We start from the raw sequence: 12,981 nt of genomic DNA on the forward strand, positions 1-12,981 counted from the left end.
TGACATCAATACTGCCTGTCTCAGAGGGAAGGTACCATGATGGACGTGACTTTGGCACCTTTCTGAATGATATAAAAATTCAAAAATGTCCTTCCTTTCTTTGTGCTGACTTGCATCTCAGAGATCGCAAGCATTTTCAGGGCAGCTATGTTTCTCCTCCATGTCCTTTTCCCCTCTCATCTGGCATACTCTGTTTCACCCCATTATTTCCTAAATGATTGTAAATCTGAGAGCACTCGTAAGCATCAAGATTCAGTGCTGCGTTCCTTCTCTGCAGTGCACCAATTGCAAGGCAAGGCACTGAGCCACCTGTTGCATGTCGTGCTGGGATCCCTGCAGTTAATTTGCAGCTGTTGAGAAGAGGCTGGAGGGATTTCAGTTCATATATGTCTGGGATGAAAGATGGAGGGAAACAATTGAATCAGAAAAAGGACTGTGTGGGATGGAAGATTCCTGCTTGTGTGACAAAGCTGGCTAGGTTCATCTAATCTGTAAACAGCAGCTATGTCAGTTGTATGTTATGGAAGCTGATACTGGATCCCTCTGGGTAGATGGCTTTTTTACTTTATGGAGATTTTTTTTAACGTTACTCTTTGAAAGGCCAACACCAATCAGTAGACTATTAAACTACAAATAAGAGCCAGCCTATTAATCTCTGAAAATCAACAGCATTTCACATGAGTTGTCAAATTTGTCAGCATCAACAGGAAATACACAAACCTGTAGATCAAGTACTGATGTTAAGTATTTTATGAGAAAATTTGTCCTCTTCTGTCGTCTTCTGTCCTCCTCCTCCTCCTCCTCTCACTACTTGTTTTGACTCCAGGCTCTAATCTTCCTGACTTTACCAGCCATGTACTCTTGTCTTCATATGGCCAGGAGCCACAAGGGATGCATCATGAAGAGCAAAGGGGAGGAAGAGGAGCTCAGAGTGGTCATAGGCAGGAAGTGACTGGGTGTGTGACTACATATTGCTCCACTGCATGACATTTGATGTTCCCCTGGTTTGGTGTTTTATGCATCTTGCAGGCTAACTTATTTGCAGTACCTGAAAAGAAACTTAGTCATTTAATACAGAAGCCACCCTTGAATCCCATATAACTAGAGGGATCTTGAGCCACAGACTGTTCGCTGTACCCTTTGCTTCTCCGAGAAGCACAGGTGGTGTCTGGGTGATTCTACCCATTTATCCCTCCTTATTTAGGCAGCCTTATACTGGCACGTTCCATATGAGAGTATGTTTCTCTTCTTTGATTTGAGCTTGATGATTCTCCTAATCCTTATTTTACTAGGATAAGTTTTCATCCTGGTAGGTGGGTGAGTGGATTCCTAAGAGACTAAGCACTGTCTCATAGGAGAATGAAGTGCAACTCAAAAGCAAGGACGTGCAGTCCAACCAGCAAATGCATGACAATGAATATTGATGGGAGCAGTGTCTAGGTGAAGTGGCCCAAAACAGTCAGGGTGATTTTGAGTTATTGATGGGTTACTTGCGGACGGTAATTTTGCATAGCAGTCTGCCCCGGCAGGGAATGATGCAATTTTGTTTCCCCTTTCTTGACTCCCGCCTTGGTTCTTTTACATAGCTGACTCCAACAACTGCTGTCTCTGGTCCTCTAACCTCAGTTTCTCCAAATCCAGAAATCTGATCGCCATGCCATTATCACTGCCTTCAGTGAGGATCAGTCTTCTGCTTCTTGTGCCCATCCCACCACCCACTTCCAGAGGGGTGTGTAAGAATCACTCCAGGGAGGAGAGCCATTTCTTGCTCTCAGACAGACTTTTTATGGAAGCCCTAAAATCTAAAATACCTCTGTAACAACGTTAACGGTAAGCTGAAATGATCTTTGTACGTTAACTATCTGTGCCTAAGCTTTACTGTTCTTCACAGTCTTCTATAGGTTTATTGATAGTTTCTATTTCCAAAGTATCAAAAGGGCACAGAGGCTATGCTGAAACATCTTCTAGTGGATTACCTCTCTGAAAAACAATGCTAAATTAAGTAACATAGATATCACAGATGGGGGATATAAGCTCACAAAAGAGAATAAGCCCAATTGTAGCAAGACTTCTGTATCATTTTAAAAACTCTTCTAGGAAAACTTTGGATAAAACTGTGGATGGTGTCTCTCAAGAAAATGAATGCTATGATGTGAAGCCTCTGGGAAGCTTGTGGTTCCTTATTCTTTTGTCTCTTGCAGTCTTCCATTTTTCATAGGTATGCTACCTAAGGAAGATTCCCTTGGATTTGTGTTGCCTTAAGCAGCCATGACCCAGGCATGGATGGTTCAGCTGGTGGCTTGTGAGATGATTCCATCAGCTGTTACCTTTGCTTGGGAAAGAGCTACCACTGAATTCATGTGGAAGTAGGGCTGTGGCTGGAGACATGCCTGCTTCTGCATGTGGGCCTGTTGTTAAATCTGTGAATTGCTGTTTTCCTCTGTTTAGTCTGTAAAAATGAACCCAAAACCTCTGCCCGGGACTTCTATTTCTGAAAAATGTTAGACTTCTGTGAGGCTTTTTTTTTTTTCTTTCCCAAGTACAGTATATCTTCTTGCAAAGGACAGAATAAATGCAGAGACAATCAAGGCAAGGTCCATTAAAAATGCAGCGCATAAGGAAGTATGAAACCTGATTCCTGGAGGAACCAGTCTACCATCTTTCTCTCTCTCTCTTTTAAAGATGCATAGGCAAGTTTTAAAGCTATTTTCTGATTGGGCTAACAAGCCTTTTCTGTAGTCAGAAGATGTAGAAACTTGTTTTGCTTTAGGTCATTATTATAATTTGTCATAAAAGATCAGCAAGTTCCGGGTGCAGAACTTTGGCAGTTCCTTTGGCAACTCCTATTGCAAATTCTCAGAGAACCATCACAGATGTCCAGTGGCAGTGAGCAGCCATCCCTCAGAAGCAAGTTTTCACAGTGATTAGCCTCTCATTGTCCCTGAGAAGTTAAGGAGTCAGTGGCTTATTTGCAGCAAATCTGTGACAGAGCTGAACTTGACCACCAAAACAGTCCATATTGCCTGCCGAGCCCCTCAAAAGGGAGGCTGACTTTTGTGCCTGGCAAGGTAGCCGGCACACTGTCGCAAGTATAATACTGCACGTATGTGTCTGCTGGAGCCTTCAATTCATTCTCTCCTTTTTAAGACGTATGTTGTTCCCAAAGCTGCTATCCTAGCTGGGGCTGCTATGTCCCAGGCTAGCCCACCACTACCAGTGCTCGTTAAAGAGGGTTGATTAGTGAGAAAGAGGAAAAAGAGGCAACTGAGACATCCCTGTGACTGCAGCTGATTGTCTCTCCCTGGAGTATTTATAAGCTGCATACCAGTGGGCCAGGGCAGGCGGTTGGCTCGCTGTGACCTTGGGAGTTGGGAAGCCTGACCAGCATTCCTGGGAGCCACGTAAGCCAGACTGGCAGGCACAGCTGTAGCCAATGCGGGGGAACCCAGCAGTGGCTGCTCAGATTGAGTTTCACTCCTGTCGCTGGTGATTTTTCTCTTTCTCTCCCTGTTATGCTTTTGCTCTTTGTTTATGGGATTGGCAAGGTGAATGCACTGATGGAGTCTTAGCGAGCAAGACGTTTGCCTAGTGGATTTGGGATTCTGTCTTCTGTGCTGAGCAAGCCCTTCTTGTCATTGCCTGCCACAGCTCCAGCACCCTGACATGGCTGGGATTTTATGACTCCAAGCCTTCTGAGCATGCAAACTGCCCTCCGCTATTAGGGCGTTTTATGTTGTGTTCTCTCTCAGGCACTTCTTTTGTGCTGTCCTTAAAGGTTAGTGTATGAGGCTTTTTAATGCAGAGGAGATGGGTCAGGACCAGACAAAGCAGCAGATAGAGAAAGGACTCCATCTCTACCAGTCTAATCATACCGAAAAGGCCCTGCAAGTCTGGATGAGGGTTTTGGAGAAGTCTGCGGATCCTGCTGGCAGGTTTCGGGTTTTGAGTTGTCTCATCACTGCTCATGCAGAGATGGGCAGATACAAAGATATGCTGAAGGTAAGGCAATCGAGATGAATGCATGCCATCGTGTCACACCCGCTGTGGAGAGTGGCTGGAGATTAGAACGGGAGATCAGGGTTTGTATTTTGCATTTAGGAAGATGTACCACCAGCTTGGTACATAGAGTGGGCTGCCTTAATCACTGTGTTGACCAATAGTTCCAGGCTCGAAGATACACAGAATGCTACTTTTCAATGTCTCTTGTCCTTCAGGTTTCACAGGTTAATCAGGGTCTCCGGTTAATCACGGGGACTGTCATTGATTTATTCCCCCACGTACATGCACCATCTGATCTAGCTTCACAGACAGATATGAAAACAGGGCCTCTGCCCCACTGAAAGATGTTTACAGTGAATACAGCACTGCACAAAGAGATTTCCAGGAGTATTCTGTAGAACAAGCAGCAGTGTTGAGAGATGCCTGGTATCTTGTTGTTCAACTGCTGTTTGATATCTAATATAGATCTTATGTTGTTTTTTTATTACAATTATTGCTTTCTATTGGGGTGATTAAAAGGAGAAAGAGGGAAAAGGATGTTTTTGTTTGGGTTTTTTTGAGAGATGTTGCAAGAGGGGCATGACAGATGAGATCAGAGAGGGGTTCCCAATTGTCAGGACAGCACAGAAGAAAGGAAGATATGAGGCTTGATGAGAGAGCGGCAAAAAGAAGCTGAAGCTAAACTTCAAGAGCATGAAGATAAACATATTTGATTAAATAAACAAAAAGAAGCTGACGAATGGATCTGAGAAGTGACAAGTTGAATAGAGAGTAGAGTAGCAGGCGACGTTTGAGATGGTGACTCAAGAATCTGGAAGGCAGGACAAGCAGATGTTGCAACAGTCTTAAGAAACTATTCCAGCCTGAAGTAGGGTATTACTAAAGGGCCTTGATATTCTTGTCCTGTGTTTTTTGGTTGCCTTTTACTAGACTGGTAATTCTTCAGCACAAAAAAGTCTAGAGGGTACCCGCGTCTCGTATTGAAAAGTTGTAGAGACCTCCATTTAGAACTTGGTGGGGGGCATGTCTTACTGGTAAACCCATGTATGTGTCAAAGCCCTATCTTCAAAGCAGATACTTACATGCAAGAAGAAGGAGGAGTATTGATCAATGCACTTGGAAAACATTTGAAGAAAAACAACATTCTGAGAAAAGATGTGGGATTAGGTGATAGCAGAGAAAAACAAACTGATTAGGGAAGAGAGAAGCCAAAAAGGTAAGATGTGACTACCTGAAGGAAAAATCAATGGCTTCATGGGAACATGAAAGGGGCGAAGGAGTGGGCCCAGTAGACCTAAACCGTCATTTGTCACCCGAGAAGAGAACAGAAAACAGGATCAGAGTAGGTGAATTTCAGTTACTCCCAGTGTTGGGAAGGAAAAACGGCTTCAGTGAAACTGAGTGTACAAGCAAACAATAAATCATTGGGAGAGGAAATAAGAGTTGGAGACAGACAGAGAGAGAGAGAGAGAAGGAGTCTGTGAATTAGAGATATGAAATTAACTGTGATTTAAGAAGGGTTAGGATGCTCAATCTCTTTTGGAAAGAAAAAATTGCTTCATACCAAGAAAAAGAGGCTGTGGCAATCGGGAAGTAATGAAGACTTTTAAAAAGGTAAGGGAATGTGGGGAAGCATAAGTTAATGCATATCACTGAGTCCACACAGCAGCTTTCCTAAAGTGCTAAGAAAAGAGTGAACAAATACACCAAAACACAGGCAATTAGTTTTTTAGATTTTGTGGAAAATGTTCTAACAGCTTAAACTATGTGTGGTACCATTGTGCAAAAAAGGAAGCAATTGGCGACCTTGGGAATTGCTATCAGTAAATGAAACTGTTATCTCTAACAGATTAACATACTGAGACAATTGCTAAATATTTACCATCACTACTGGTATTAATTCAACCCAGCACTGAGCTTGGTTCATCACAAAACACAGAAGAGAGTCCCTGCCCAGAAGAGTTTGTAGTCTAAATAAGAAGACTTTGAATCATTTAAGAGAACAAACGGTATGCAGTAAATCCTGGTGGTTGTAGAGCAAAAACTGTCACAACAACTAAAGAGCAATTTGATGGTAAAAAATTGATTAATGAAGTAGCTTACTTGTTATCATTTCCTTATTCATAGAGTACTTCTATGTAATATTTTAAGAATTCCATAGAAAATGAAATAAATTAATTTGAATGTAAGAGAACTGAGCTGGATTGTGCCGAATGTTTGCTGCCTCACGTTCTCTTCAGGGCCATTTAACAGCTTTTTTCCATTAACTGCCAGCCTAGTTCATCTTCCTTGCCCAAGAGGCTCTGTGTAAAGAAAGAGAGAGAGGTTTCTCTAGACTACTCATATGCCTTTTAAACCACCAGATAACTGCTCAGTTTGTACACTGCTTCTTAGTCCCGTGCTGCTGGACTTTGTGCCCTGCTCAGAGATGAGCCACTTCTCCACGACAGGGTGCCCCTCTGTGGATGACTGACCTGTGTTTAGATAAATTATATGCTTTTCATAAACACTTTCTTTTCTACTTAAAGTTTGCAGTGGTACAGATTGACACAGCACGGGAGCTGGAAGACCCAGATTACCTTACGGAGAGCTACCTAAACCTGGCTCGCAGCAATGAGAAGCTCTGTGAATTCCAGAAAACAATCTCGTACTGTAAGACATGCCTGAACATGCAGGGCACCACCGTGAGCCTGCAGCTCAACGGCCAGGTGAGCCTCAGCATGGGCAATGCCTTCTTGGGCCTCAGCATCTTCCAGAAGGCTTTGGAGTGCTTTGAGAAAGCTTTGCGCTATGCACACAACAACGATGACAAGATGCTGGAGTGTCGCGTCTGCTGCAGCCTGGGGAACTTCTACGCCCAGCTAAAGGTACGGTAATTCAAGGGGAGCGAGGATGGGACAGTGATTGTCTCATGGACTCAGGAAAGGTGGAAATTTTAGAGAGTAAAAAAAAAGATGAAGGCTTTTTCAATTTTGCAGTCTCATGAAACTCAAGAAGGGTTTTGGATGTTTTTAACAGTTTTAACGTGCTTATTGTAAAATAAGATTTCTTTCTAGAATAAAACTTCTAATGCAGAAAGATGCTTAAAAATGAAAATGCATTATGCTATTACTTACTGAAGATTTGGTGAAGATTCTTCTTCCGATTTCCTGCCACGACGACTAACCAGCCTCGAGATATCGTGGCTAACCATAGGAAAAACATGAGGGCTCTATGTAGATGCTGAAAGCAGAGATGATGTAAGAGCAGAGAACGTTTCCAGTCTGTGGTTACAGAGCAGGGTATATCATTCCTGCAGTGGAAAGCTTACAACGTAGTGCATAGATGTCAGTCGCTGTGTCATTGCCTCAGTGCCCTGAACCCACTGAATAACATGAATTCAGCATATGGCAGTTCCACCTTCCACAGTTTGATATGCATGTTAATACTGAGACTAGGGCACATAGAAGGAGGAGAGCAGGGGGTTGAGAGGTGTACAGAAAGCTGCTAGCTGTTGCAGTGTTAATAAATCAAAAATATTCAGTGGTCACCCATTTTTTTGAGCTGCTCGCTTTCACTCTAACTACCGTCTGTCTGCTTGTCTGCTTTACAGGACTACGAGAAAGCCTTGTTTTTCCCATGTAAAGCAGCTGAGCTGGTGAATGATTATGGAAAGGGCTGGAGCTTGAAGTACCGTGCAATGAGCCAATACCATATGGCCGTGGCCTATCGGAAGCTGGGACGCTTGGCAGATGCTATGGACTGCTGTGAGGTATAGGGTGCGCACAGATGCAGGGCCGTCAGAGGTCTCTGCAAAGGGATCTTACCTGGAGGATGAGATTGGGAGGAAGAGGGATACCATGGCATGCTCACTTGACTCTAGATGTTCCTGCTGCTCCCCAGTCCAAGAGCTGTGGTTTCAGTAGCCCAAGGCGTCTGAAAAGTTTGGGCCTATAAGTGCCCTCTGGTTGGGAGCATGTGAACAAGACTTCACTTTCATTAAAGAGACCGTAGCATTTCTCTGGAGTTGACCCTTCACTGGATGCAGTGCTTAAAGCCTTCAGGCCCCTCTTTGTTCGGGACCAGGAGCAAGCTCTTTTACTGACCAAAGATGTTTTATTTCAGGAGTCCATGAAGATTGCCCTGCAGCATGGTGACCGGCCTCTGCAGGCGCTTTGTCTGCTCTGCTTTGCTGATATCCATCGCAGTCGCAAAGATGTGCAGGTACAGCCCCTTCCTGCCAGGAAGGGCACAGGGGATGGCAAGGAGGTATAAAAAGCAGGCCCTGGCAAAACGTGTGTTTTCCTCCCTGCTTCTGCAGACAGCCTTTCCTCGGTATGATTCCTCCATAAGCATCATGACAGAGATTGGAAACCGCCTGGGACAGATCCAGGTGCTGCTAGGAGTCGCTAAATGCTGGATGATCCGGAAGGAGCTGGACAAGGTCAGTTACAAGCTGCTTCGACAGGAGTTTGTAGGACAGGACTAGGGCATGCAGTCTCTTTCTGAGCTGCATGCCCATCAAAGTACAGTAGAGACCTGTACCCCTTTGTTCTACCAACGCAGTCTGTTACTTACACAGTGACATTTCTCTGAATGGTCCCTCTCAGCAAGGAATCTGTTACTAACAGGATGAACATCCCGTCCTGGGTCAGCCTGGTAACTTACAGACCTGTGTCATTAGTCAGTCCTGAAGGCTTTAAACACTACACTGAGAAACCAGTAATGAGAGGAAGGAAGTCTCCTCCTGCAGTTGTAGACAATCAGCTTATGCTCTGAAACAGATTCCACTGCCTACCTTTTAGCTAAATAACTAAGCTCATTATCGTGATAATGATGATAAGACAGCTCTACAGCTCCACCACGTGCTTTGCAAAGAGACGTGGCATCAAATTCCTCGAGAAACTTCACAGGCCTATAAACTGTGATGTAAAACAGAAATGAGAACAGAAAATCATTGGGGAATAGGCAACAGGTCGATATAGTACAAAGGGGTGAAGTTACTTATTTTGAAAATGCTTTAGGCAGTGTCTGAGTGTCTTAAAACTCTAGATAGCTCTAGAAGCAGCAGATTGTACTGCAGGGACGTTACTGGGGGCTGCAGAATGAGATGCTCAAAAGTTAGCCTTGAGCCTACCAGTGAGCAGCCTGGAATGATGCCACATCAGGATACCGTTTTGGGCACCGATGCATGGGAGTTTAACTCTTATCACTTACATTAGACACAAAGAATTTTAGTAAAACAAAGCATCTCAGTTAGCAGAAAATCAAGCATGTGCCTGTCAGAAAAGACAAACTCAAAGTGCTGCCAGCATCTGAGTGCCCTACAACAGGGAATCAGTTGGGTGAGATAAAACTTCAGAATCCTAGCAAGTAAACACGAGATTTGCTATGGAAGAAGAAACTGTGGACTTAGACATTTTGCTTAGTGGAATTTCTTCCCAGCCTCGTATCTAATATTCAAAACAATGGGGCAAGACGCAGCAGGTAGATTTCTAAATAAGAGAATATTCGGTACCATCTCGGAGCGCTCACCTACCTCCTAGGTCCACTTATCCCATCTCTGGCCATTGCCAGCCTCAGATATCACAAACAATTGTCATCTGTGAGAGCCTGGTGAGGGCTTTGCAGAGAGTCCTAATCTCACCAAAGCCCATAAAAGAAGGGAATGAGCAGATGAATCTCGGGTTCTGTCCAGGCATCGGAGGGAAGTCCGCCCTGGTGGCCAAGGACTCTTACACTGTTGCAAATGTAACCTCCTCAAATGTCACAGCCCTAAGCAATGCCCAAGCCTGTTCCTCACCTTGCCAGGCCCAATTTCCATTTCTCAAGCTACTCACCCCAATATTAGTTACCGAATAAAGCAGTTTGCTAGCTTTCCACTTGCAGATTCCCCATTCTTGTCCTAGCCTCCTACACCTTCCTAGTCTCCTTGGCCAGCTAGTCCCAATTTCCTTCAGTTCCTTTTAGTTTGTGTAGTCAATACCATCCCAGTTCCTCCCAGTCTCCTCTCACAGCCTCTCTGCGCAGACCCAAACTCTGCGCAGTCCTCACTTTCTTGTCTCAGAAAAACCATGCCCTGGACTTCTCAGCATCTCTCCCCCAACCCCGTTTGCTTCTTGGATCACTTTGATCCTATTCCCAACCTTTAATTTCAAGGTTTCCAGTACACAGTCGCTCTTCCCTGCCACAGCTCTCAGTTCTGTTCTGTCCTCTACCTTTCAGTTCCTGCTTTCTTGTTCTGTAAATTCCTTATCCCAGGCTGTTGCTGCCATCACAGGTCTAATGCCATCTCCTCTGCATTCAAAGCACGTTCTTTCATCTCATCTGGTCCTCCTCTCCCAGTATAGTAGTAATGCCACATTACAGGGTGGAAATTTTATCATGTACCTCCTGAAAAGACTGTGTCACAGGGCAAACAACTTCTTCCCCTCAGACAAACCTGAAGCAGGTCTCAATAGCTCTGGAAAGCAGAGACTGATTATCAAAACAGTAAGAAATACTGTCATGCCTAGGGGAAAGTAGGGACTCATTTGGTGTAACAGCTGCTACACCAAATACTTTTCCTTCAGATTCAAAAAGACTGATAGCAACACAGTCCTACATCACACTGTGCGTAAGTAGGACAAAGTGGGCATATGGATAGTAGCACAAAATAGAAGGACATGGTGTGTTGGTAGTTCTGATCCCTTTCCTTCCCCTCTTGTACAAGTGAAATTGGAACTGAAGTTGCCCGAAGGTTGCTGAGCATGTAGGGTGGGAAGGGAACAATGTTTGCTTTGCTTGTGCTTCATCCCAACCCTGATGACCACGTGCAGTTGAGTTTAAATAAGTCTGTATCCTCCCTGCTTGGAAACACCAGCCTCTGCCAACGTCATACCCTGACTTTGTGTTGTGTGGCTGGAAGAGAAATGTAGGTCTATTTTGTGAAAGATTTGTGATCTTTCAGAAAGCAAGCTTTTCTTATGGATGAGCTTGGGTGGCAGAATATCTGCCAGAGAGCTATCTTAGGTCTCCAGAGCTGCAGGGATGCTTGTTTATCCCAATGCCATTCTGTACCTCTTCCTTCTGAGTCCCATCATGCTATTCATACAAGTTTGTTTTTGATATATCAGACTGAGAATTGATAATGTGTGCTCTCCATTCACAGGCTCTAGAAAGCATTGAAAAGGCGCAGGAGCTGGCAGAGGGACTAGGGAACAAGGTAGGATCCCATAGCTTCTCTTCAGCAGTGTCTGTATCCTTCTCTCGGGCAACTTGAGAAGACAAGTGTTAAGGTATTCAGACTTGTTATTGCTTGTCACCCTGTCCATATTAACCAGTTGGTGCTTGGGACTTGTTTTATTGTGAACTGTTTAGTTGTGAGGAGTTGCACAGGTGATGATCAGTGTGCAAGTCTGAAAAGTGAGGGAGGAGTCAAAGTGGGATAAACAAATGGGAATGGGAGCAGTAGAAACGGGGCATGGAACAACCAGAGAGCTAGAGGATTAGGGGTCTCTTCCTTGAAAAGTATCATTGGCCTGAGCAGCAGTTGAACTGTGTGCTGGTTGGAAGCAGAGGGGAGTGAAGTGCTGTGTTTCTCAGGGGTGGCTGAGGAATACCACCTTGATGAAAAAGCTGCAGAGTGCCTCAAATGTGGAATCCCCTTGTGTGATAGAGAGAAGAGAGGTTAATGACAGGAAGTGCTCAGATACTAAATGTCTTTATGACTGATCTTGTCCCTTGGGCAGCTTTCTATGCTGATGGTTCTCTAGCTGGCTGTTGGGGCTGTAGGAGACTTGTGGTAGCGCTCTCTACTCCTCCCGCAAGGTCCGTCTTCACCTTGTCATTCACTTCTCTTCTGTTTCTGCCCTTTATGCGCAGCTTGGCCTGCTGAAGCTCCACTGCCTGTGTGAAAGGATCTATCGCACAAAGGGGCAGCAGCGAGAGTTGCGCGACCATGTAGTGAAGTTCCACGAATGTGTGGAGGAGATGGAGCTGTACTGTGGCATGTGTGGAGAGTCCATTGGGGAGAAGAACAACCAGCTCCAGGCACTGCCTTGCTCCCACTTCTTCCATTTAAAGTAATGAGCTGGAACTACAGGAGGGGTCCTTGACATGACATTAGTCATAGAAAAGTGAGATATTCGTACCCAGGGCAGGACAGCTCTATGCATGCTGCTCCCTAGGTCTTTGTCCTGCTTACCCATGCCCCACAGGATCCCACTGCAGCGAGTCTTGGATCTCACAGCCTTGAAGTATGAGATTTGGCCAGAATTTCCATCCCACTCCCACTTCTGTTCTCTAAATGATTGTCCACTGATGCCCTTGCCTAATTCACAGATTCTTATCTCCCTTAATTTCTCTTGGGGAATCACTTCTACAGGCCTGTGGGTGGTTTGGATTTTTCTTCCTTGAATACCCCATCATTTCTGTCTCTGAACTGAATATGGTGTTCACTCTGTAATGCTGTCATGAAGAAATAGGTTACCCATGCATCGTTTTAGAGAAAGGACATGAGTATAACAAAAGAATTAACCCTGAAAGTTAAAATACACCCTCAGGCTGACACCAGAATTAGGATTAGGCAGCCACTCGCGTTTCCAGCAGTAAGGGAAAGTAACGCTGTTTCCTCGCCGTAGGTGAACTTGTTGAAACGCTTCTTGGAGAGGGGTGGGGGTGGAAAAGACACGAGGTCGTTGCCCAGGCCTGAGGGTGGCCTTTTCAAATGGGTTTTGTAATCAATACCCTCCCGGGGGGGGCCGGCCGGGGGGAGGTTGTACTCCTCCCTTCCCCCTGCGGAATGACCTCCTTGCTTTGCAGGTGCCTCCAGACCAACGGCACGCGGGGCTGCCCCAACTGCCGCCGCTCGTCGCTGAAGCCCGGCTACGTGTGAGCCGCCGGCGGGGCGGGCCGCGGCCGCCTCCCCCCGCCCCGGAGCCTCCCGGGCTGTGCCCGGCGGCGGCCCCGCCTGGGCCCCGCGCCGGCGGATTGAGGGCCGCGGGGCCCTTCCTCGGGCTCCCC

General features: G+C 45.4%; 1 protein-coding gene across 2 annotated transcripts; it reads left to right on the forward strand.

Moving 5' to 3' along the window:
- The first annotated feature begins 1,968 nt into the window (after positions 1–1,968).
- Positions 1,969–12,903, forward strand: RAPSN (receptor associated protein of the synapse). 2 transcript variants are annotated; one of them, XM_068945665.1, is made up of 8 exons: positions 1,969–3,999; positions 6,528–6,866; positions 7,592–7,750; positions 8,104–8,202; positions 8,300–8,422; positions 11,129–11,182; positions 11,842–12,041; positions 12,781–12,903. In XM_068945665.1, exons 1-8 carry the CDS (start codon positions 3,784–3,786, stop codon positions 12,851–12,853), a joined length of 1,263 nt encoding a protein of 420 aa, XP_068801766.1. In that variant the 5' UTR covers positions 1,969–3,783; the 3' UTR covers positions 12,854–12,903. The 2 variants fall into 2 exon arrangements, with proteins under 2 accessions (XP_068801766.1, XP_068801767.1); XM_068945666.1 differs by lacking the exon at positions 1,969–3,999 and adding an exon at positions 5,586–5,613.
- The last annotated feature ends 78 nt before the right edge of the window (positions 12,904–12,981 follow it).

The sequence above is a fragment of the Struthio camelus genome, chromosome 5, assembly GCF_040807025.1.
Source record: "Struthio camelus isolate bStrCam1 chromosome 5, bStrCam1.hap1, whole genome shotgun sequence".
NCBI classification, from domain to species: Eukaryota; Metazoa; Chordata; class Aves; order Struthioniformes; family Struthionidae; genus Struthio; species Struthio camelus.

What these genes read in the sequence shown, in the direction of transcription:
- RAPSN (XM_068945665.1), top strand. Translation starts at nt 3,784, where the DNA reads ATGAGGCTTTTTAATGCAGAGGAGATGGGTCAGGACCAGACAAAGCAG. An exon ending in GATACAAAGATATGCTGAAG is followed by an intron (nt 4,000 to 6,527) that starts GTAAGGCAATCG and finishes TTCTACTTAAAG; the next exon opens with TTTGCAGTGGTACAGATTGA. An exon ending in ATGCTATGGACTGCTGTGAG is followed by an intron (nt 7,751 to 8,103) that starts GTATAGGGTGCG and finishes GTTTTATTTCAG; the next exon opens with GAGTCCATGAAGATTGCCCT.